Source organism: Procambarus clarkii, chromosome 40 (genome assembly GCF_040958095.1).
Source record: "Procambarus clarkii isolate CNS0578487 chromosome 40, FALCON_Pclarkii_2.0, whole genome shotgun sequence".
Classification (NCBI taxonomy): domain Eukaryota; kingdom Metazoa; phylum Arthropoda; class Malacostraca; order Decapoda; family Cambaridae; genus Procambarus; species Procambarus clarkii.
Window position 1 is genome coordinate 6,130,077 of NC_091189.1, and position 26,119 is coordinate 6,156,195.

The window sequence follows — 26,119 nt, forward strand, 5'->3', positions numbered from 1 at the left end:
GCTATAATATATTCCACAAATACTTATAATCTTTTGATGCAAGAGTGGCTCTTTTGTAAGTTAAATATTTGTAACGTATCCTATATAAACAAATTCCATGTTAAATGTAAAATACAGTGAAGGCTTTACTCCCCCTTAGTGTCAAACATTTTCATCATTCAATATAACTACTCAACATGCATCAATATGCTGTCAAGATATTTTTATAGACATTTAAGCCTGCAGGTACACTCAAGCCATTTTGCCTGATACCCTGTACAACTTGTATGCCATCGTTCCTCGCTACAAATTATATACAATGCCATAAATCACTTAAGAACTCTGACCCACCTAAGGTTCGAACCTGCACTACTAGTGCTTACAATGATGTACACAATACAATAGCTGCTTCAAGGATTGTGTACACTAGGGGTAAGCCTCAATAATGCAGGTTCAAATCCTGGTTGAGTCAGAATTCTTAAGTGATCTACAACTTGGGGACCATTTATGTTTTTTTGCTGTACAGTAGCATAAAATGTGACCTATCACCCACGGCCTTTCATAGAAACAGGTGGGAGAACGTATCAAAAAACATTGGCTACACAAGATACCCTGGAAGAACTTAATTGTATTGTTTCACCTACGGACACCCATAAAGCCAGTTGCTTCCTACTATTTTGAAAAGAGGAAGGCATAGAGATAGATCACACATAATGGTATTGAATTTATTTGGATTAGCTAGCCATCTTTCTCTCCAATGGCATTATGTCACGAGAGTAAAAAATCTGAGTAAGGAAATAATTTCTGAGAGAAGGGGGCAAACTACCAGCCAGCAGCTTTAGCAGTGGTGTCATAAATGAAGGCAACACTGATGTGGGTGTGGACCTGGCAAAACTACCGTTATAAATTTGCTTGAGAGGAAATTGTTTACAATGAGGGTTTTAAATATAAATGCAAGATATGAGAAATTCTCAGGACTATACTATTGTATAAAAGATCCAGTTAAATAAACCAAATTAAATTGAATAAATTAAAATGTCATTGATAAACTGCTCTAAAATGGCTTATGGATATATTGTACACAAGACAAGCTGTGCTTTTTTCCGATATCAAAACTACAGCATCTTTGGCTAGGATGTAATATATCCTAAGCCTTATCTAAGGCTTAAGTCGAGTTAAGATTCATTAGGTTTTTAATCCTTCGGCATCTTGTTTATGATGTGACTTATATTCTAAAACAGTAAAATAAACAAATTGTAAAAGAAAAAGTAGCAAGGACCTCAGTTTATTCAATGTTTTGGCATCAAGACCAGGAACGACAATAAATAGTGCCTGAAAGCAAGGTGACTGGAACAGAACATGTACCAGTAAAAAAAAAAAAAAAAAAAAGCCACTATTTTTAATAAAATTTTTTACCTTTCCCATTGTCATTGTGCCATAACCTCATTCAGGCTGAAGTAGCTACAGACATTTATGACATGTTCACTTAAGTGAATAAATTTCTTTGCCCCACCATGTACTGATGTAGGTTACCTCATTTCATTAAAATAAAAATAAATTAATATTTTGTAATGTCGCATTGCGATTTGTATAATAAATACTAGTAATCAAAGGAATATTGTTTTATTAATCAAGAATAAGAATGAAGTAACAATAAGAGCATAAAGAATTATCAAAAAGAAGCCCAGATATAGTACGAGAACATTTATATAAATAAGTTATTTATTTAGTGATAAATAATACTATGGTCTTGTTGGTTTGCCAGTGATGGAGGCATGAAGCCTTCTAGGTTTAAAAAGGTTCCCTCGTAGCCAACAAATGACCATTCCCTGGATGTGATCTACCAATCAACTAACTCCCAAGTATCTATTTACTGCTTGCTAGGTCAACATGGGTATGTCTCTTCCCTGCACAGGGATCACAGGACCGACCAATTACTTGTTATCCGACTTTGCTACAGGCCAAAACCTTTCCAGTTATAAAATAATTAACAAAATTATGCTGCCACATGTATAATGAATACTGTTTTCAACATTCAGTAGTAGCTGGAAAATTAATCATTTATCTCAGTATCTAACTTTAAGTATTTTCTTGCATTGTCTAATCCATCATATTTGAAGTTAGGTGCATCCAGAACTGTAACCTGAGCAACGCATTTTGCTGCCCCTTTCCGACGGGCTGCAGCACAATACACAACATTGTGTGACTGGGATACTATGGCTTCTTTTGCAGCAGGTTCTGTCAATCCGAAGAATCTTCCTAGGTTCATGACATCATATGGGTACCGAAGGTGGCTTGGAATCCTAGCTCGACTTGTAACAATGATGTTTGCTGATCTTGAGCACTGATGTAGCAGATGAGATAGGGTGATAGTTTGTTGCCGACTGCAAGAGTTTGTGATGCAAGGGCCATAGCTCAGCTGTCAAAATACATTAGAATGAGAACCAAATTTCTTTGCATCTACCACTGGCAGATGCTCTGTAAGTAGTCTTGACAAAACCTCTGAAATACATCCATATCATTGTGTACAGTATAACTACAGCAGAGCTATTACTAAAAAAGTAAGCACCACAGTAGCTCAAATGCATGATGGTAAATAAGGCACCCCTAGTCTCCAATCCATAAACGGGAACAAATCTGCTTGTAAATAATTTATTTTCTATAAACAAGATGGAAGTGAATCAAACATGATATCTTAGGTCAACAATACTTCACTAAAATGGCTAGGGATTATAGATAAAGTATTAAATATAAATACAGTAGTTTAATACTGTACTATATACATCGACATTTTCTTACTAAAAAAAATGTTCAAGAAAACTTGCCCTCAAATTTATTTAGGTTTAATCTTACTTATAAAGAACTGTACAGGATTATGAATCTTATTAGTTTTATAATTTTACCTCAATTATTACAGTGAACAATATTCATGTAACACAATTATGTACGCTAGTCATTGGAAAAAGAAAAATTACTATATACTGTACTGTAATGCCAAAAGAAGTCCTTACCTCAAAATAAATATCCCGCTCCACTGCTAAACGTAATAATTTCCTAGCAAAGCGGGTGTTTCTGTCTTCTGGGTTTAGTGAAATAATATCTACATCCACAAGTGTTTGACAAACAGTCTGGAAATTGTAAGAAAAGCAAATGAATAATATTTATAATTATCAAAAACAAGTTTGTCTTCTCTTTCATATCCTTGGCAGACACATACTCCCTACCAAAATACACACACACCCATGTGTAAACCAACTGTAGGCAAGTCATACGTAACCGACCGTGGGCAAGTCACACTTAACCAACCACGGGCCGACCGTGGGCAAGTCACACTTAACCAACCACGGGCCGACCGTGGGCAAGTCACACTTAACCGACCACGGGCCGACCGTGGGCAAGTCACGCGTAACCTACCGCGGGAAGTTACATATTACTAGTCAAGGGCAAGTCTATGTAGTCACCTATTGAGATTATAATGGGGACATAAGAACATTGTGTGAGGAGCCTATGCTACACTTTCTAACTTCAGAATTGCTTTTAAATACATGGATGGAGAAATACTAAAGGAATTGTTCACGACTTTTGTTAGATCAAAGCTGGAATATGCAGTTGTATGGTGCCCATGTCTTAAGAAGCACATCAACAAACTGGAAAAGGTGCAAAGACATAAGTGGCTCCAAGAACTGAAGGACAAGAGCTACGAGGAGAGGTTAGAGGCATTAAATATAAAAAAACTATTAGATAGAAGAAAAAAAACAGAGGCAATATAATCACTACGTACAAAATAGTAACAGGAATCGATCAAATTGATAGGGAAGAATTCCCGAGACCTGGAACTTTGAGAACAAGAGGTCATAGATTTAAACTAACAAAACAAAGCTGCCGGAGAAATATAAGAAAATTCACTTTTGTAAACAGAGTGGTAGACGGTTATTGTGAAAGGGTGGTGGAGGCCAAAACCGTCAGTAATTTCAAAGCATTATACGAGAGTGCTGGGGAAACGGGACACCACGAGCATAGCTCTCATCCTGTAACTACACTTAGGTAATTACCCATCAACTTTTTGGTCAAATCCAGTGGTGCTTTGTAGCCCGATTGCTTAAAAAGATATACTGTATATTGTATTGTATAAATCTTGTACAGCATCAAGAACATCTTAAACTGAGAATAAAAGCTCCAAGTATAATTTATGAATACTGTAGAATAGTATTTCCATGTCTTTAATTTTACTTCAGATAATTATATTCTTAAAATCATTAAAAGTATACTTGTTTAAATCCACTGAAAACAGAAGTTTAATTCCAGTAATGGTAAACCTAAGTACTGAACAGGAATTGCACTGTACAGTACTGTATATTTTGGTAATATTAAAGAATAGATAGCAAATTAAAATGACAGTAGAACAGAACAGAATGATGTCTTACTTGTTTGAGAGCTCCTTCAGTAGTGGGAGTGAAGGCAATTATATCATATTGCTTAATGACTTCTCGAAACTTTGAGAGAAATGCAGATCCAGGATCTGAGTATGTGACTGTGATACGAGTTAGTATGACTGGCTCTCTGGTAATATTGTGCTGACGAAGATCCTCTTTTGACAATTCAAATTTGGGTGGCGATGGAACCACTGGGAATTCACCTGCAATTAAGAGTAAAAAATAAACCAACCTGATTTACATTACTATGAGTGTATTCCACCTACATGCATCACACAGTGCAGTGAAGCTTACCCTAAAAGGATCAAATTCCAAGCAAAGCTCTCAAAGGACAAATGAAATTTGTCCATTTAGGTCAGCAACACACAGGTCAAATGGCACAATCGCTATTGGTGGAAAGTTTATTCCAGTTAGCTTCTCCAGACACTAGTGTCAAAAATGCCTTTTTAATAAATGAAGAAATTAAACATTGAATGTAATGAAACCATTTGCTGGTGGGGGACCCAGAAGCTCCCCTAGCCATGGACAGTACTAGTCCAGCTAAGTCTTAGGGAGATGCACCAGGACCCTTGCCTACTAGGTGCCAGGGAAGAGAATCTGACTCTCAGTGAGGGGAGCTTAGGGGATCAGTAATCATCCAAAATCAGGGGGGGAAAAGAACATTTAACCTAACCCTTTTGCCACAGTCTATGGAACTTTGATATGCTAACCATTAAACCACCCACAAGATGATTACAGGATGGATAATAAGAACTTCAATTTAACTTAATAATTAAAACTTAACAATTTAACTTGAGTCCAGATAGTAGTCAGGTTTGTTCTCTCACAATTGACAAATCTGGGTTCAAATCCTGGGCGGGACAGAAATGGTTAGGTGCATTTCCTATCACCTAATACCCCTGTCCATAAATAGGTACCCACGAGTTAGTCAGCTTACTGCGGGGTAGCATCCTGGGCGGGGTCAGTAATTCGACCTTGGGGGAAAGGGCGGAGCCTCGATATAAGCCCAACATGTATTATATGTATAAACTGGCTGCCTGTCCCCCGACAATGAATTGTTATTAAGGTGACAATTTTTACCTTTTTTTCGTTTCTTCTTGTCTGAAGTAGATTCATCTGTTACTTCTCTGTTGATAGCAACAGTTTGGTAGCCCATACTTAATGCTTTAAGTACAGTCTGTTTGAGATCTGTATCGGTTGCACAAATATTTAAGTCGCAGAATCCACGTGCAAGCTTCATCTTTACTACAGGTACAGTGTGCTTGAGGGCTGGTACCTTAGGGTTCGTACTTGAGGGCTGGTACCTTAGGGTTCGTACTTGAGGGCTGGTACCTTAGGGTTCGTAATTGAGGGCTGGTACCTTAGGGTTCGTACTCGAGGGCTGGTACCTTAGGGTTCGTACTTGAGGGCTGGTACCTTAGGGTTCGTACTGGAGGGCTGGTACTTTAGGGTTTGTACTACAGGGCTGGTACTTGGCGCTTGAGGGGTGTAGAGAGTGTTGTTGGTTGAGGGGCGACGAGGCTGGAGGGATGGGTGATGCAGCAGGGTGTAGAGAGTGTGCCTGAGGGCGGCGCGGCACCACAACAACAACAACACCCCGCTCGGATACAAGACACTCCGTACATTGACAACATCGCACACTAATATTTTTACCACTTCGGACACCAGCTTTCGATGTTTCGCATATGTGTACGTGTTCCACATTAAAACGACAATATAATGCTATTAACAATTAAAATCTTCTATTTAACAGGCATATAGTTATTAAATGAAGTTTAGTGATGTAATAGACATAATCCGGAGTTGGTAAGGACGCCACCCGCCAGCGTAAACACAACACACCCGAATGCCCACAAACACGATACAACGCACAAAACACAACACTTCTGTCAGTTTTAGATAAACTCCTTTTATATTTATTATGTGAGAGTTATACTTGTATAAAATGATAACTATTATAGGTAAGCGCCTAATATTTAATATTAATCAATAAAAAAGAAGTCAGAAGCCACACGCCTGTCTGTACATGTCTTTTGTGTAAAAGTATTTTGGGCGCTCATGTACTTGTGCGCTAGCTGGCGTTCACAACTGTTCTCGCCTACAAGCATTAGAATTAAACAAACGAATTTATTTTTTCATTTATATACAAGAAGAGAAGGCTACCCTTGAGTCTGTAATATTCATCTGATAACTGGTCTCCCATTTGGTCCTCATTGCTTTATCGTACTATTATTGAATGTCAATAACCGTATTATGCAATTTCAATTTCTTCTATTTCTTTCTTTATTATGCACCCCATACCCATCCCGTGGGCCGTGGTGTAAAGGATTACAGAGGCACATAATCGGTTCAGGAACTGAACCCTCTAGTTCGTTTAGCTAAGCAAATAACAATGTTTGACGCTAGTTACAAAATTATTAATGTATACACATGTACACACACACTCATACATACATACATATATATATATATATATATATATATATATATATATATATATATATATATATATATATATATATATATATATATATATATATTGGTGTATACTGGCAGCAGGTTTTCTTTCAAACATGTTTCATTGAATATGACCGCATATTCTGTATTTATTATTTTCTGTAAGGACAAGACAAGAACATATCGATGCCAACACAGAAGACAATGTCCAACATAACAGGCCAATTACACTGGATTAATCTTTGTGTTTAGATAGGAGATGCCTCGTATGGGCCAATAAGCCTTCTGCAGCCCCTATGTTTATCCCTTATGTATCCCCCCATGTTTTCACCTTCATTGTATTATCACCTGACCTAATGCGGGTATAAAATCAACTAGTATTGTAAGATCTGTTCACTTGAGAATGAACCATGGAGGTTCGAAACGTCGTGCAAATTATACAAATAAGTGTAATACACTCTATAGTAAATCACTTCTTTTCTTCACCTTAAAAGTACGAAAATGAGTTTTGGAGAACTCCTATTTCAATTAAGCCCTGATGCTAAGAAAATAGTTAGAGGGATAGAAGCCCTAAACCAGAAAATAATAAATACAGAATATGCGGTCATATTCAATGAAATATATATATATATATATATATATATATATATATATATATATATATATATATATATATATATGTATATATAAATACATATATATATATATATATATATATATATATATATATATATATATATATATATATGTATATATATATGTATATATAAATACATATATATATATATATGTATATATATATATATATATATATATATATATATATATATATATATATATATATATATATATATATATATATATAATTATATATATATATAATAAGTATGTATGTATGTATGTAAGGAGAGAGAGAGAGAGAGAGAGAGAGAGAGAGAGAGAGAGAGAGAGAGAGAGAGAGAGAGAGAGAGAGAGAGAGAGAGAGAGAGAGGAGAGAGAGAGAAGGGGAGAGAGAGAGAGGAGAGAGAGAGAGAGAAAGAGATGAAGATCGAGACAGAGAAATAGATATAGACAGAGTCAGGGAGAGAATGTTAGACACAGAGACGTATAGATAAGGATATGCAAAGTCAGTGAGAGAATGACAGAGATAGAGCGAGGAAAGAGACAGAGAGATAGGCTGACACAGAGAATGTCAAAAACGAGGAGAGGCAGAGACAGAGGGACAGGGACAGACGGACAGGGCCAGAGGAGGGACGGGGGAACAGAGGGGAAGCAGTGGGACAGGGAGGGAGACAGGGACAGAGAGGGAGACATGGACAGAGACAGAGGGACAGGAACACAGGGACAGAGACAGAGGGACAGGGTCAGAGAGGGGGACCGGGGGACAGAGGGAGGAGAGGGGGGCAGGAGACCAAGAGAGAGGGGACAGAGGAGAGACAGGGGATAGAAAGAGTGGGCAGGGGGACAGAGAAGGACAGGAACAGAGGGACAGAGAGAGGGACAGGGGGCAGAGATAGGGACAGGGGAAGAGAGACAGGGACAAGGGGACAGAGATGGATAGGGAGACTGGAGGAAAGGGAGAGGGACAGATGATGGACAGCGGACAGAAAGAGTGGGCAGGGGGACAGAGAGGTACAGGGGACAGAGAGATGGACAGGGGGACATAAAAAAACAGGGGGACAGAGAGTGACAGGGGGACAGAGAGAGGAACAGGAGGACAGAGAAGAACAGGGGGACAGAGAGAGACAGGGGGGACAGAGAGAGGGACAATGGGATAGAGAGGGACAGGGGGACAGAGAGATGGAAAGGGGGGACAGAGAGATGGAAAGGGGGGACAGAGGGGGCCAGAGAGGGGGAAAGGGATCTGGGACAGAGGACAGAAAATGTGGGCAAGGGGACAAAGTGCGGGACAGGGGACAAAGATGGACAGGGGGGACAGGAGGAAAGGGGGGAGATGTATGAGGGGAAATGTTTGCGGAAGATGGAGAAGGGGTATTTAGAACGGTAAGTTAGAGAGGGGGCAACTAAGGCCCATCATTGAAAAACAAATGAGCAGCATTGCAATAGCAGGAGCCACGCACATCTTTAGCCTGCGTTGTTGAGACATTGTCAATTAAGCGGTGTCCAATAGCAGTATCTTCGGTATTTAAGCGTTACCTTAAAAAATACTGGAAATATTGAAAGATATTAATCCAGATATTAATCCCCTTGTGCAACGCACACAAGAGGCAACAGCTTCTAGCTCTGCAAGCGGCAATATAAAATAGAGAATAGGCGATTGTTTTCACTCATAGTGTAATAAACCCACGGACCCACCCACCCGCTGAAGCCGTAAATGCCAAGACATTACTTCCGTTTAAAATTAAGCCAGAATAATCCTCAGGTATGTGGAGGATGTGGGAGGCCTTTGATCAACCACCGACTTCCTGCCCGTCGACGGGGCCATCAGCCCTCAGTGTGCCCTCAGCCAAAATAATGTGAAACATGTATGTGGGTGTATTAAATATTTTAATTTATTATTTCCAAGATTTAGCTGTTAGCTCTTGGACCCCGCCTTTCTAAGCGTCGGTTGTCTAATGTACCGACTCTCGGCCTCTTTTCCTCCATCATATCTAAACAACATATATTTTTATCTAGCACACACACACACACATCCCCAAGATGCAGCCTTTAGCAGCTTCCTGACTTTCAGGTTTCTATTTACTGCAAGGTGAATAGAGGCATTAGTGTGTGTATGTTTGTGTATGTGTGTGTGTGTGTTTGTGTGTATACTCACCTAGTTGTGGTTGCGGGGGGTTGAGCTCTGGCTCTTTGGTCCCACCTCTCAACTGGCAATCAACTGATGTACAGATTCCTGAGCCTACTGGGCTCTATCATATCTGCATTTGAAACTGTGTATGGAGTCAGCCTCCACCACATCACTGCCTAATGCATTCCATCTATTAACTACTCTGACACTGAAAAAGTTCTTTCTAACATCCCAGTGGCTCATTTGGGTACTAAGTTTCCACCTGTGTCCCCTTGTTCGCCTACCACCCGTGTTAAACAGTTTATCTTTATGTACCCTATCAATTGCTCTGAGAATTTTGTAGGTAGTGATCATGTCTCCCCTTACTCTTCTGTCTTCCAGTGTCATGAGGTGCATTTCTCGCAGCCTGTCCTCGTAACTCATGCCTCTTAGTCCTGGGACTAGCCTATTGGCATACCACTAAACTTTTTCAAGCTTCGTCTTGTGCTTGACAAGTTGTGTGTGTGTGTGTGTACGTGTGTAACACACACGTACTTATGTGGTACGTATGTACTACATAATTGTAAGGCGTTTGCTGAATTAGAAAAGTCGGCTAGCAGTTCACCCTTAACGACACAATTAACTCATTACATAAAAAAATATGTGGCTGTGCAACAGTGTGTGGGAATTGGGGAACTGGTGTGCATTTAGACGACTGGTGAGGACCAACAATGACGTAGAAGGATGGCACTAGCGTCTGAATCTAAGGGCAGTGAGGGACAACTTGGCTTTATATATTTTAATCCCCTTACTATACCGTGAGGCGTCCCTGGTAACCTTGCAATACCAACTGGTTTCTGATCAAAAGCTAAAGTCCAGTCGCCGCAAGGGCAATAAAGAGAAACAGGAACATTTGTGGAAGCTTTGGGACCGTTACGAGGAAAAACAGATAAGCATCTCACAGTTCCTCAAGGAATGTTCGCGTTTTATCCCAGGAAGTGCCTGAACTAGAATTAGAAAACAGCAGTCTGTTTACTGGTTGTTACTTAACTTAAGTTAGTTGTAAATGATAATGTAAAAATAGCCACTGAGAACTGATGAGTTGCCCAAGACTTTTGCTCGTAAAGAGGGAATTGATTACAAACTTGGACTGCCTTTGAGCAGCCTGAGGGCAGCAATATCCCAGGAACATCAACTAAATTTCGGAGACTTGAGGCAAAGTGAAATTCAAACCAGTTACTCCATCTATCATCATTCTATTATGCAGGAAGAACCGCACGTCTATGGGTCATCCAATAATGTTAGTAGACTTCTAGATGTTACCACTGCTAGGCTTAGGCTCGGCTACAAGTACCTCTGGGAGTTTGTAACATCTGCTGATGTAGATTTGACTAAATGTAAACTCTGTCAGCAGAACTATTCGCATCCTTTGCGTCATTATATAATGGAATGTGAAAAATCGCGGAATTTAGAGATAACACCATCAATAGTGTCCAAGAAATGTGTAAGTACTTCATTCATAATGATGTGCTGCTCGAAATCTTAGCGAAGTATCCAAAATTTGCTTACTGTAGGTAATGCTGCACATGACTGTAAAGCTGCCGCCCAGTTGAGTGGGTGTGGAGTACATGACTGTAAAGCTGCCGCCCAGTTGGGTGGGTGTGGAGCACATGACTGTAAAGCTGCCGCCCAGTTGGGTGGGTGTGCAGCAAGACTAGTAACTGTGTGACTCACCATAGATGTAAAGTGCCTTGTATAGTGACTGTTGTGAGCCTCTTGTTGATCACTTGTGACACAAAGATTATTGATGTGTGTATTTGTGTAGGTGATTAGATATGTATATATGTATACGTATATATATATATATATATATATATATATATATATATATATATATATATATATATATATATATATATATATATATATATATATATGTACATGTATGTATGAGAGTGTGTACATGTATATATAATATTAATAATTTTGTAACTAGCGTCACAAATTGATATTTGCTTAGCTAAACGAACTAGAAGGTTCAGTTCCTGAACCGATTATGTGCCTCTGTAATCCTTTACACCACCGCCCACGGGATGGGTATGGGGTGCATAATAAAGAAAGAAATTGAATTGAATTGGTCTGATTAAGACTTTATGACCATGTAATCTATGTTTTGCTCCACTACTTACTGGTTGAGTATGGGATGCATAACAAATAATAGCCTCCTTCGGGGGCGCCTTGTTTCTAAACGTGTTAGTCTTAAATCCTTTAATCTCAAATCTTGCTACAATGTACCTCTTAATAAATGTTATGTACTCTCGCAACCCAATGTACCTTCTTGTATATAAATAAATAGATTTCAACTGTAAGGGGATATGGTTTGCACCTTGTTATTCTAATAATGGATAAATAATTCTAATAATGGAAGCGCTAATTATATGAACAAGTGCCATGTATTTATTCAGACGAGAACAACAGCGAACACAAACCAGCGCATATACGAACGGAATGGTTTGTATGTACAAACTTCTCAGTGAACGAAGTTGTTTCTAGCCCGGTATCCGAAATTGCAGTATACGACTTGACCAGTCCCCCCCCCCGCTCAGGGACCTGTAGTGTAACACATATACAACTACCGCTCCATATACCTAGTTTTCTCAATATTGAAACGATATTATTATATCGTTAGGTATGCAGGATTATGTTATATTACGTTAGATTTTATTACTTTGCATTGATTCACAAATAAAAAATAAAAATGTAAAAAAAGTATATGTAAAGTGTATATAAGAAGGCGAGAGGAGGTTGGGTGGAGTGAGGCAGGTGTTGGGGCAGGTGTTGGAGCAGGTGTGTGTGTCTGTCGTCTCCATAAAACACCTCCAGTAAGTCCACTCGTCAGCATGACATCCAGAAGGGTCTCGTATGCTGGTACCAGCAGCACTTTTCTACATCACCAATAGAATATTCTTGTTGAAAAGTTGCGTTATAAGAGTAATTACATAGAGTTTCCCCAATGTTGTTCTCCCCGGACCACCTTACCCCAGGGTGCAATCCACAACAGTTTGGCTGACTGCTGGTTGGACAGAGGCATCAGGTGAAAGGAAATATGCCCAATCATCTCGTCCTGCTCAAGACTCGAACCCTAGACCTTCTGGTTGTGTAAAGACTGCTCTCATCACAGAGTTTTGTACACAAGACTGGTCCCATGGATATGAAATTCAGTACATGAGAAACACAATTAGTACATATTTTAAAAATTTGGGATGCATATTGTATATTGGTGTATTTTAAAATATGTATACAAATTTAATAATGATGGTTATTAAACTAGCAACGTACAAAATGTTGGTGTTGTGATTACAGTACCAACTGCTGTAATTACCAGTTGGTACTGTAATTACTGTACCCCTCTAGCATACATCGATAATCTTCCGAATGCCACACAACTTTTTTTTTCTCCAATACAGTACTAACTCAGTTATCCTAACATATACTGTACAGTAAACATTAACTAAAAAAATACACTTGTAACTTAACAATCTCTCTCTTAAAATTGAAAAAAAAATTACATATAATTTGGAAGTAAATAAATTAATTGAATATATCCTAGAATAAACAGTAATCAAAATGGAGCAAAAACAGTCTGTTCTTAACAAAAACAGTTGAGAATGGAGCAGAAATGAATTACTTGGCATATACATAGACAACAAATTGAGCTTCAAGTGACATTTTTTGTGATACTCTTCCCAGAAACGCTGTGCATATTAGTGGCTTTAGGCATAGTATCTACTAGCTCTATCTAGAAATCCAACATTCCTCTTGTAACTCATTTTGTATGAATGTACTTTTACCATAAAGAAAGTATTATATTATTACAATATTGTAAATGTACTATTATAACATAGTTGCTTAGGTTTTGTTAGGCTAGTTTTAAAAATGTGTTAATAGTTTTGTGTATGCATATAGTTCACAAAATAAGTAGGCTATTTATGTAAAAAAAACAAAAAAAATCAGTGTACTAAAAGTCAGAATACAAAATTACAGTACTCTATTATAATTTTGGCTTATTATGTAATCTTTGATTGGATATTGAGATTATCTCTGTTCACAGTTGTGCTGTTAAAAATACATTCATATTTACATCTTTTTAATTACAGTAGTAAATTGAAATTTCAATAAAAATTTGCTGTCAGGACCTGACTACTAATGATGTGTGTGTGTGCAGTAAGCTTTTATGATGTACAAATAACCTAAGTTATAGACTTTGTTTCAGACTGGCATTGCAGGTCAAGCTTATTAACATGAGTGTGTGTAAATGCATTGCTGTATTACAGGCTGAGGCACCATGTCGGGGTGTGGAGGCGGCCATGGCCATGATCACCACGGGCACGGGTCATGTGGTGACGGTCATGAGCACACTCCTGCTGAGTTAGGGGTAGCATATAGCCTCTACACGCGCATCGATGTCAATAATGTAGAGTGTTTAAATGAAGCAGTTGAGGGATCAGGAAAAACTGTATTTAAACCATGGGAAGATAGACTTTCCAGAGAAAAGGTGAGTACATTAATAATTAAAGAAGTACTGAAATTATTTTATTACCTATATTCTTAACATTGGAAAAGCCTGCAGGTGCTTTACAGGGTTAATAATAATTTATCTGGTTAATATTATCGATGAGCTAAGTATTTCCGTTAAATGCTTTCAAAATTGAGCAAGAACACTATTAGAGGTGGTACAAAACACTTTAAACACCCAATCATTTTATTACAGATGTTTTCAATTTAGTGAAAAGATATATCTTTTTCAGCCTCCTTTTCATGGTTGACCTTTTCCAGAATGTAGTTCACAACAGTGGCCCGACTCCTAGGGGGGGGGGCTATTTCAACTGCTAGGTGAACAGAGGCATCGAATGAAAAGAAATGTGCCCAAATATTGTCCTGTGTGAAAACCGAACTTGGAACCTTTGAGCTATGAATTGACTGTGGTGACCATTGTACTACAGAACCCTTGCTAAGACCCTAAAAATTATCTCTAGAATTTTGTGAACATGAAATATTAGTGACTTTTTTCACTCTGATCTTCAGTACTAAAATCATATTGCTGCAGGATGTTGCTTTATCCAAATATTTGGATAAAGCTTTCTTTAACTACTCATGACACATTTGCTTTGCTCACTGAGGGTTCTTCTGTACAGCTACATTGGTCTAGGCTGTGTCATGCACATGGAGTTATGCTGAAGTCAGACGCCACAGCAGTGTTTTCGAAAAATGAAGTGTCTTGCTGCAGGACATAGCTCAAAAACAGTGTGGTTGAGCAAAATATTCAGATGTCCAAGTAGACTGTTTAGCTATGATGGGATTCACTTTGAAGGAGGTGCATAATAAATGAACTAAGCTCAAAAGTACTGGTGTAAATTGCACTCAATTTATTTTGAAGAAAATTTACAAGTTGTGAGAAAATATGTATAGGTAGCAATATATACTGTATGAATATACAGTACTATTCATTTTTCTGTAAGCATTTATTTTCTTTAATCCATCTTCACTGTTCCTTATTTCAACTTTTTATTTTGGATATACAGTTGTTATACTATGAAAGCATTTATGTTTAATTACATTTGTTAATATACCAAATATATGTTGTATGTCTATTAAGAGTTTTTTATTTTTATCTAGGGAAATGGATACTTTTCTAGATATGTAAAAAAAATTGAGTTTAAATTTGATAAATTTTTGTTTTGATTTTTTGCAGTTTGTAGAGAGTGATGCAGATGAAGAGCTTCTCTTTAATATACCGTAAGTTCAAGTTAAGGAGATGATGAGAATTCTATATTATATCTACTTAAATTGTAATTTTGCCTGAAATGCTCTACGTATTAGTGACTTTAGGCATAGTACTAGCTCTATCTAGAAATCCAACATTCTGTTTGTAACTTGTCTTGTATGTATGTACTTATACATGAATAAACATTTTACTTATTTTTATTTTAATGCTTACATCTGTCTGTCAGCTTCGCTTTCGTGGAATACACATCAGACTTTGTTTCATCTTGTCTTAAGCATTTGTTTCTCATTTTGATTATACAGTATTATTATTCTCCATTAGTGTGTGTTGAGTCGGTAGTCATTTTTATATGGATCGGATTTTTTCTATAAGAAAGTTTAAATGTATAGCTGCTTTGACCATGACATACTGGGTTCATAGTTTTGAGGTAGATTTTGTCGAGCGTGATTGATTATAGGATTGTTAAAAATGTATTTGGCTTAATTTTGCTTCATTCCTGAAGTATCAGGAAAATTGCTAAATTTTTGGAATGGTGAGGAAGGGTGAACAAGGGAAGGGTCTTGTGAAGCAGTGTGGAAATAAAATAGGTATTAAAAAAAAGGTATGTTTAGAAATGGGAATTGAAAGATTTTTCAATTACAGTATGGTCATTCCCTCGCAGGAAAATCTCTCTGGTTTTTGTGCAGAAATGTTAGCTACATCATTATTTTGTATAGGGGGGCTTGAGCCAACTGCATGTTCTTGGATTAGTGGAGAAAAGCTCTTGGCTTGTAACTTGAAAATAAGAGTTTGATTAGGATTTTAATCAATTTGATCATGAATGCAGCCAGGTAACCATGCCTTGGATGTAAGCTGTCATGCTTGTGCCCACCTGCAGTTGAAATTCAGTGTTCTGGTTACTGTGTGAAGTGTGTAAGAAAGTAATGATGAATGCAGTAAAAGGGAATATTTCATCATAATTTTTAATTTGCTTCTAGTCAGTATACAGTACTTTAGTTTTTCCTTTTGAGGGTATTTTTAATGACAACTTTATTTTCACTGGTTGGGTTCCTTCAAGATAGTGTTTTATTATTGCTATATTTGTCAGATTCAATATAAAAATCAATACTATTGGTGTTAAAATTAACCTATGTAATTAATTAACAAAGATGAATTAGGGAAGGAAGATCTATTATAGGAATTTAAATTTAATTACAATACATAGAGTATATAGAAAATGAAAGTAAACAATAATTTCTTAAATGCTATAAATAATGACTTGTTTAACCACTGCACTGCACCAAACAACAAATGTCGTTTTGAGAGTTGTGCATTTTTTTAATTAGGCTATACCTTAATGTTTTTTAATGCTTTCATCAGTCTTTGTGTTTTGAAATGAAAATAGTTGAGTTTGGAAACATTTTGACATTAACTTTACCTGAACAATTATAAAAAACAACAAAAATATGTCCTTAACAATTGCACTATGAAGTTTTTGCCACAAACAGGTGTGCAGTCCAGGGGTTAAATAGTCTTTTTTTTATCTTTTCAGATTCACTGATAATGTTAAACTGAAAGGAATCATTGTAGTTGGCGGTGAAAATGGATATCATCCAAACAAGATGAGACTGTAAGAAAATGTATAATACTGTTTGTTTTTGTTCTATTATACATATGTGTTGTTCTATACATGTGAAGATGTGTTATTCTATATTTATCTTATACTTTAGAACTTTTGACTTGTACTCTTTTCATCATCTTAGGAAGACTCGTATACACTGTATAACATGTTTTCATTTTTAACATTCAGTTCTTGTATATATGACATCTTTTTTTTAGTAGGACTTGTTTTATTTAATCCAGAATGAAACAGACTGTACATATAGCACTCTAAAATACATTGATCTGAAAAATCAGATTTTGTACAAGTGAAGTGCCTCTGAGGAGGAAACTGCAGCTCCCTTAGTTAAGGTCCTGCTGACCCTCTGGATTACATCATTACCAGTCAGCATAGGTGTGTTCTGCACTACACAACAGGGATGTTTGCCGATGTCCTTACTGGATTATACTTGTGCAAGGGAGGTACTAGACAATACTCAATCTAGCACTGAATGACCTTTTAGAAGGTTCATCCCATACTCTGCATCACAGTGACAGCCAAGCAGCATTTTGTCTAATTTCAAGAGCTTTCTGGCTGTGGGATATTGTTCACTCCTCTTGAGGCTGGTTCAGTCCTGGTTCCCAGCCATAGGCTCTCTACCGATCTTTGGCTGTGGAGTTAAATTTTAAGGGCAGATATTTAGTTGCCTTCAAAAGGAGATCAAGTGGCATGGATTCTTATGCAAAACCTTAGTTTTTATGTGTGCAGATGGGCCTTGAAGAGATTCATTATATGGAGTATAAACAGGTGCTCCATTACATGGGCTAATAGGACTTCTGCACTTTCTTATACAGTATTCTTATGTTCATGTAATTATTTCATTTCATTCTTCTGTTTTTTTTCCTTGCTTTTGTTATCACTAGGAAGCTTATGCCTAACACTATAGCCTTTTATTCTATGTCTCTTACAGAGCCTCTGCACCTGAATTTTCTTGGCCTCCTTTTCATAAAACTAAGCTTTCACGAATTATTCATTTCCAACCCTCCTATTTGCTGTAGGAATCCACTTGGTCTCTTGATCCATTGTTTTTTCTGAGCAAGGCTCTTGGTTGCTCCCATTCCCCCTTTTTTGTTGTTGTTGTTGTTGTACTTTAGAGGTGAATATAGTCTAACATGAAGCATGAGGCAGGGGACCTTGTCACTGTAGGTACAGCACTGCCACCTGGTGGTGGTGGATGGGGGATTCAACAGTTATTGAGTGCCTCATTTGTCTCAGACTAATGAGCAGTGTCTTGATTTGATTGCCCCTCTCCCCCCCTCCCCCAGGTTCTTGCACATCTGGTTAGGTAAAACCACTTCATATTTGGTGCTTATCAAGTTGTGACTATTAGCTGCTTAACATAAACTCTCAATTTGAAAAAAAAATTAGAACTAGAAAAAGTCAACAGGAACTGTCTTTGATAAGGTTGGTATTGGGAGTAAGGGTAAGGAAGACTATGTTACATTGAAAGGCTGAGTGAATGAAACTTCATTACATTGAAGGTAAGAATAAATAGGGAGAAGATGACAATCAAAATATTAAGAGATTGGCAGAGTTTATATAGAGACGATACCCAAAATGAGAAAACTTGAGAGGCACACAGAGATGTTAGGAATAACTTCTTCAGCACAAGTCACATGCTTAGTGGAAGATATTGTAGTCAAATGAAAAAGCACTTTTAAAAGGAAATATGAAAAGAACCAGGGAGGGAGGGGAGAAACATTAGAATAAGTAACTACTTACTGGGAAGCTTAACCCTGCAAGCACATTAAAGTGAGGGAAAAACAGATGGGGCTACTTTATTGTTTTAAAGTGATTAATGTTTTGTAAGTAGTTAGAATGTTATTAGTAAATGTCATATAACTTAAGAGTTTGTTTCAGATTCAAGAACAGAGCACACATGACATTTGATGATGTGAACAGTGCTGCAGATCAAGAATTTGAGTTACAACCTGATCCTTCTGGAACTTTAGAATACACTACCAAGTAAGTATGTACTTTACAGTTAAAGCATTGGAAAATACTGTACTATATCTCTTGATAATCAGTGCAGTTTTGTCCTGAAATATTGGTAGCCTCAGGCTGGATTTTCATGTGTTTTTTTTTCCAAAACGTTTCTCTTGTGTTCATGTGCAGTTAGAAAGTTGATGGAATTTATAAATTCATCAAAGGTGTATCCACTTGTAAGTTAAGATAAGCTTGTTCATAGATTAGCACAATGCATCTGTTCATTAGTGTCATAGTATACAATCACTGTTTATGGTTATTTCTGAGCCTAGGGGTTTTTTGGATGCTCCTCGAGCCTGTATGATCCACCCAGGACAATTTGCTGTCAAGCTAGGGTCAACTTGTCTCCGCTCTGTACCAAGTGACTTTGCAAATGGTTTTGTCATATCGTAGGGAAGGGGAAATAAAAATGTCAATCAAGTGATCTTTCACTGTAAGACAAAAGAACAAATATAAAAACACACTACACACCCTTTAGGTAATGAATGGAGTTCCTTAGAAAACCAAATACCACTCTTTTTAGCCACTGATTAAGTAAACTAGTCTCTACATTAACTGGCTCCAGGTGGCAACACAAGTCACCACTACAGTGATCCAGAGCTTACTTGTTGCCTAATAGTCTATCCTTTTGCTTCCAGCTCTATGCAGTTAGTTCATTGACTTTTCCTGGAGACTTCTGGCTATGCAGGGAAGGGGGGGGGGGGGGGGGTGAGGGTTCCATGTTTGTGCTTGCTTCGTGGTGTGGAGCCCAGTCATTTCCATGTTTCTGGCTAAATATTGGTTGGTTAGCTTGGTTGGCATCTAAGGATTTTATCTTGATCTGAGTTTCATTTGAAGGAGAAAAGTCACTTCTGCTTGTTTCCTTTATATAAACTATACTTTCCCCTTGTCTCTTTCTGTCCTTGTGGGGACAAGTCTTAGTGAGTGTATGTTGAGTATACTACTTTTGCAACTGGGCTGCCTTTTTGGGGTGTAGTTGATCTATTTTCTATGTTTTCTGACTCCTGTCTGGTAACTCAGCTAGTTTGATCAGTATGGAGTTGGCATCTAGCATGGAGTCTGATTTTGTTGTGTGCAGTCTGCTGAGATGTGGCACTGTTATTTGACATGATGACCAGACATACTACCTCCAGCATTCCTCGTCTTGGATGTGGGAATGCTTTCACCCTTGAATGTGTGACCAGTGTAGTGTATGGACCTTGATCCTGCTTGAGCCCTCTTCCCTTGTGACTTTAAAATCTGTTGCTCATTTAGTCCTTAAGATGTCTCAAGTGATAGAGACTGGTGTGCCAGTCACCTGCCACAGACAATTAAAACAGATCACATTCAAAAGTTCTGAAGATTTTATGTGGACATAATTTGACACCAGAGATGTCTCAGTTTGTCATACTGGAACAAATCCTGAAAGCCTTAGTTAACAGAAGTACCATGTCAGCTGCATATTCATTGACTGACTCATGTTAGGAACCCTTGATGACATGCAAAATTTCAAGGGTTTTTATGGACCTGGAAGACATTAGTTAGGAGAAATCTATTTCAAAATCTTTTACAAAATGGCATCATTTTGTAAAAGATTCAACATTTCTTCACCTCACTATAGCCAAACAAAAAGGATTAGAAAACCATGTTTTGGAATATAGAAAGAAATTTTTTTTTATATTTTTATGCACACAAGGAAATCAACCTAATTTAGCATGGACAGTTGTGTAAGGAATCATTCAGAACTTTGTATACTGCATATGTCAGGCCAATCCTGGAGTATGCAGCTTCTTCATGGAGTCCATATCTAGTCACGTGCAAGACAAAGTTTAGGTATGCCACTAGAATAGTCCCAGAGCTGGGAGGTATGAGTTACGTGGAACGGCTGCTCGAATTAAACCTTGTCACTTGAAGACAAAAGGGTTATTCGAGATATGAATACCACCTACAAAATTCTCACCCCTCATTGAGTGGTGCCTTGACTTTGTGAAATGGCTCTTGTGTGCCACCAACAGGTAGGAGGGGTGGCTTCTGCTCCCTTCTCTTGCGTGTTGACAGTGCACAAGCACACCTCAATGCATTAGCCTATCTTAGCTTACAATAAACAGCTACAGAATTCATAGTTCACTAACAATAATAATTTTTACATAGCCTTCTGATTAGATTTATCTGATCTTCCACATTTAATAATTTCTTATAAGAGTTTTTCTTTTGGTTGCAGAGTGGTAGCATTTTCTTCTGTTACCCATCTCAGCATCCATTTTCCCAGCAACTTCGGTGAGGAAACTACTAAAGTTTCATACATAGGTTTCAGAGGAGAATATACTAAAGCACATAGACATGGTGTTACTATTTGTAGCTATGAGACTACTCCACAAATGTCAGATCACAAAAGTAAAGTGCTTGATAGTGTTGGTAAGACAATCATGTGAGGTCGACCATTGCCACATGGACAACATATATAATATATTGGTAATCATATTAAGTAAGGCTTAGCTGTGATTGTTGATTGAAAAAATGTTATAAAAAATCTATGCCCTAAATAAATCATAGAAGTTGTGCAACTTTTGTTATAATTATAAAAAATTTAGCATTTAAATGTATATTTTAATTGAGCCTGCAGATTTTGACCCTTGTGACTTTAAACAGATTTAATTTTTAGTATTACAAAACCATTAAGGGATATTTACCAAAAGTTAAGTAAAGTAATTTTGATGTTCTCATGTGTCTCGGTACGTGAAACTGTGTACAGGTATACATGAGTATCTGCATGTTAAATGTAAGTTGGGTGTAGGCTTAAGCCTGGTGTTGGTGTTATAATTTTGGTAAAATGTAGTTTAATTTTTTATATGTAATAAGTATCAAATATTTTTGGTATCAAAATAAATTTGCTTCTGCTGTATCAGTAGTGGGTTGCACAACTTCAACATAACTTGCAGGAAAAACATAAAAAATTAGATGCATATATCAATAAAATTTCATTAATGAAACTATTTTTTTCATATCCCTTTTACTGTGCTCTTAAGACATTGAAGTCAACTGGGGGTTTCCTTGAGAGAGATATAGATGATCTTTATTCAGTTAGTTTGCTCAGTTGCTGCACTAGTAATACTGTGTTTTACTAACTTGGCTTCATGTAGTGTTTACTCATGTACTATCTAATGCACCTCTTATTTTTATCATTGAACTGGGAGCAAGTGCATGTTTTGGCCATCCCTAAACTGCTTTTCTCCACTCTAACATCTTGCTTTCTCACCTTCTCTTTTTACTCCCATGAGCTATATATCAAAACAGTGCACTTAACATCCGAAGAATAATATAAAAGAATTATCTAATGTCATACTTTCCTTATTTGGTTTTCAACAGTCATGAATCTTTATCATTAATAAATTAATTTTTTCATTGAGGGGATAATTTATCAGGCAGTGCCACTCATCATAATAGTAAACATGTAGCCATAAAGTCAATTATTGGAGTCTTAATCCTCTACAAGGCTTGGGACCAATTGGTTCTTGAATTGTGTAATTTTCAGCTTATAGAATATATATATTGCTGACAGGGCAGGACTGTAGATCAACCAAATGTACATGTAATTTTACCAATGTAAAAATATCCAATTGATATTTTTTATGTACAATGCATCTCTTATTCAAATACAGTACACTGCATTTATAAATAAATATACCAGCCAAACAGACCCACAGGGCTATAAACCCATGGAACCACCTACCTGCCGAATTTCAAGACATTACAATTGAAATCCAGATAGAAAAAAATCCTCAGGAAAATATGGAACCTTGATAAGCTGCCAGCTTCCTGTCCCCACTAGGGCTACTAGAGATATGGTGGTTCTCTGCTAAATTATCCTGTCTGTGTATGCCATAAGAGAGTTTGTCCACACACACACACACACACACAAATCACAATATCGTGGATTTGTTCAGAGTTTGTCTGTTTTTCCAGGGTTAGAGGCCAGACGTTTGGAACTAGTCTCACCCAACTTTGCAGGGGGAGGTTAGTTAATAAAATAACTTTGCAAGTTATATTGTTAATTCAACATTCAAATTTTATTGTTTATAAATTTAATAATAATCAAATTTATTATTAATAAACTATATCGCCATAACGTGTTTGAATCACCTAAACAAAGATGTTCTGTTACTAGCTTCAGCCTGGCATTTCATGTTCTCTCCTGATTCCACGTATGAATTTACTTGAGGACCACTAATACTAGTGGCCTCGATGAGGACAGGAAGCCAGGTCCTCCCAGGTATCTATTGTACTGTATCATGATTGTTGTGTTGAATGCAAATTTTACTACAATGTACTGTATCTATAATTAATCCTCAAATTATGCTACAATGTACATGTTGATAATTCTTGAATTTTACAGTAATGTACCTATTAATTTTCTTCAAATTTTCTTACTTTGTATCTGTTAACATTCTTCAAATTTTTCTACAAATTTCCAACTTAAAATTATCTGTTAGATTAAAGACCTGTTGCCCGAAATGCTATACGTGTTAGTGGCTTTACAAGAATGTAAAAACATCAATCCTACATACTCTCATAAACCCAATGTACCTTCTTGTATATAAATAAATAAATAACTTGAAACCATTGATTTCTTTATAAATAACTTACAGCCTCACGAGCACTATGCTTACGCCAATGGGTCTGTTCAAATGTCAACAGGTCGCACTGCAGCAGCCTGTAGAATATACAAAGACAACATATGTACACAGACAATAAGTGTAAGAATTAATAACTGCCTCAGCTCCACACATGCAGAATTAGCTGCACTACAACTTGCCACTAACGCACTGAAGAACAGTGGAGGAGTAATTTTCTGTGATTCAAAGTCAGCTCTTCAGGCCCTTAAAAACCCGACATGCAAAATAGTAACTGTATTTAGAATGTTGTAACATCCATTATAAACAACATTGTTAATGCAAAGAGCAAGAGTTTCAGTCTCATTTGTATGTACCATCTCACATAGGTGTTGTCCAGCATAATGACACAGACAAGGCAGCTAAAACTGCATGTGTTAAGCCTGAAATTGAGATGTATATGGGCATTCCAATCTCTGCCGTAAAAGCCGTAATATTTCGGAAAATTGGGGAAGACAAAAGAGCAGTTACTAACACACAGGCCAGAAAACACGAGTATAAAGAAATATGACATGTTTAGAACCGAGAATTATATGTACGAGGACCACAAAACAGCCACCAGACAGTGTGACATTGTAATTGCCAGAATTAGGCTGGGATATCGATATCTATGGCAGGTGGCTGCAGGTAATGAATCCCCCCAATGGTGAATATTGCAATTATATATTATGTGAACAAGAGCTGGGACATACTCTCAAACACTATATCCGTGATTGCCCTGTTATAAGTGATTTCAGACCTAATAGTATGAGGTACTTTGAGCTCTGTAATTACTTTATATACTCTGGAATATTGGAAGATATTCTTATGCTGTACCCAGAGTTTGCTAGATGGGAATATTAGATGAACTTATAGCAAGTTTTTGATCTACACTGTGTAATATTCCATATAGACTAGGATAGCAGCACGTTGCTGTGTATACCTAAGCTTGTTAATAACAAAAAAAGTATACTGTGGGTGTAGTAATAAGTTACCATATAAGAAACGAACATGTACGAAATAAGTACAGTACTAATGTAGTACTACAGGACAGTACTAATTAGTACTACAGTACTAATACTGTAGCAACCATACAGTTGTGTGAATGTCTGGAACGCTATGCGTATTAGTGGCTTTGCGAGAATGTAAAAATACCAATCTTATGTAATCTCACATACCCATTGTACCTTGTGAATAAATATTATTATTATTATTACACACAGAAATCACAATAACGTGATATATCAAATTAACAAATCCACAAGGGCCTTGATGAGGCCCTTTGTTCATTATTATTATTATTAATGAATTAAATTATTATTAATGTAAGTAAGTCCGTAACCCCGCGCGGGACGCTTCCCGCACCTCCCTCCCCCGCTCAGCTGATCTTCAACAACATTTGAACCACCACAGAAGCATAACAACACACAGGTCCTCCCGCTTAAAACTAACATGTCATTAAATCTAGAATTCACAAAGACTGTCGTTAATACAGTAGTCAACGTTCATAAAATATGTTTGGGTGGGCAATAGGGGAGCATGTGGGACGCAACTTGCTGCAGTCTTGTGTTGTAGTCCAGTGGCCTCAGTCCTGGCGAGTCCCACTCCTTGTCATGTTTGGCCGCGGTCCATGACCTTTTGAACCTTAGTCCATGATCTTTTTCGAGCCCCGATCCTTATACCCTTGATTCCCAGTCCTTGGCCTGTTGGGGGCCCCAGTCCATGATCTGCCATGGATCCATGTCCTTTCCCAAAACGCTATGCGTGTTGGTGGCTTTACAAGAATGTAAAAACAATCAATGCTATGTACTTAAATAAACCCAATGACCTTCTTGTGTATATAAGTAAATAAATATTTAAAGTCTGTGTCCCTGGTCCTTGAATCCCAGTCCTGGTGAACGTGTCACAGTTCTTGTCAGTTTGACCCCCCTAGTCCTTGGCCTATTAAGCCCCAGTCGTTGATGTGCCCAGGCCCTTCACTAGCCCCAGGCTGGCGAAGGACTGGGCCTCTTCACCAGCCTTGCAATATCTCTAGAAAATCTCATTGCATTGACTTGAAACATAAAATAGTTATAATTATAAAATTGAAATTCCAAATGATATTAGGCAGTGTAGCCCTTAGAAGTTACTTTTAGAGCCAGCAGATTATTGCACTGTACTGCACGCTGTCATTGGTACTTTGAAAATGTCTGACATTGGAATCTGACCCAACTCAGTTGGGTCAACCCATGTATCGTATTCCAAAAATGTGCAGAATAGACGATTGCCCAAAGAATATTGTTGAAAACATCTTGATAAATAATTTTTGTTTAATAAGTTATTGTTTTACATGTAGTAGTCTCAACTATTAGTCTGGAATGGATGTAATTTGGTTGTTTCTTAAAGTGTGGCAGTTTTAGTATGACTTTACAGTACAATATATGGAAAATATTATACTGTACAGCCTTTCACAAGGCTCCAAATTCTTTCTATGCTAACTGTACC

General features: G+C 37.4%; 3 protein-coding genes across 9 annotated transcripts in view; 2 read left to right on the forward strand and 1 right to left on the reverse strand.

The window, feature by feature from the left end:
* Positions 1–1,586: 1,586 nt before the first annotated feature.
* On the reverse strand, positions 1,587–6,054 carry Rpp30 (ribonuclease P protein subunit Rpp30). The gene is made up of 4 exons (XM_045741732.2): positions 5,493–6,054; positions 4,404–4,615; positions 2,991–3,107; positions 1,587–2,398 (listed from the first exon to the last, which is right to left on the reverse strand). The coding sequence occupies exons 1-4, from the start codon at positions 5,650–5,652 to the stop codon at positions 2,033–2,035; spliced, it is 855 nt and encodes a 284-aa protein (XP_045597688.1). The 5' UTR covers positions 5,653–6,054; the 3' UTR covers positions 1,587–2,032.
* Positions 6,055–12,327: 6,273 nt separating this feature from the next.
* Positions 12,328–21,976, forward strand: LOC123757854 (PITH domain-containing protein GA19395). 2 transcript variants are annotated; one of them, XM_045741734.2, is made up of 6 exons: positions 12,328–12,479; positions 13,932–14,152; positions 15,350–15,393; positions 16,914–16,991; positions 18,882–18,986; positions 21,208–21,976. In XM_045741734.2, exons 2-6 carry the CDS (start codon positions 13,943–13,945, stop codon positions 21,416–21,418), a joined length of 648 nt encoding a protein of 215 aa, XP_045597690.1. In that variant the 5' UTR covers positions 12,328–12,479; positions 13,932–13,942; the 3' UTR covers positions 21,419–21,976. The 2 variants fall into 2 exon arrangements, with proteins under 2 accessions (XP_045597690.1, XP_069194749.1); XM_069338648.1 differs by having other exon boundaries at positions 12,457–12,574.
* A 3,000-nt stretch (positions 21,977–24,976) lies between these two features.
* shtd (anaphase promoting complex subunit 1) overlaps positions 24,977–26,119 on the forward strand; it is an 82,280-nt gene continuing 81,137 nt past the window's right edge. For all 6 annotated transcript variants that reach the window (XR_011230992.1, XM_045741736.1, XM_045741738.2 and 3 more), the window contains exon 1: positions 24,977–25,066. The gene's annotated coding sequence lies outside the window, so the exon portion shown is untranslated. The remainder of the gene's footprint in view (positions 25,067–26,119) is intronic.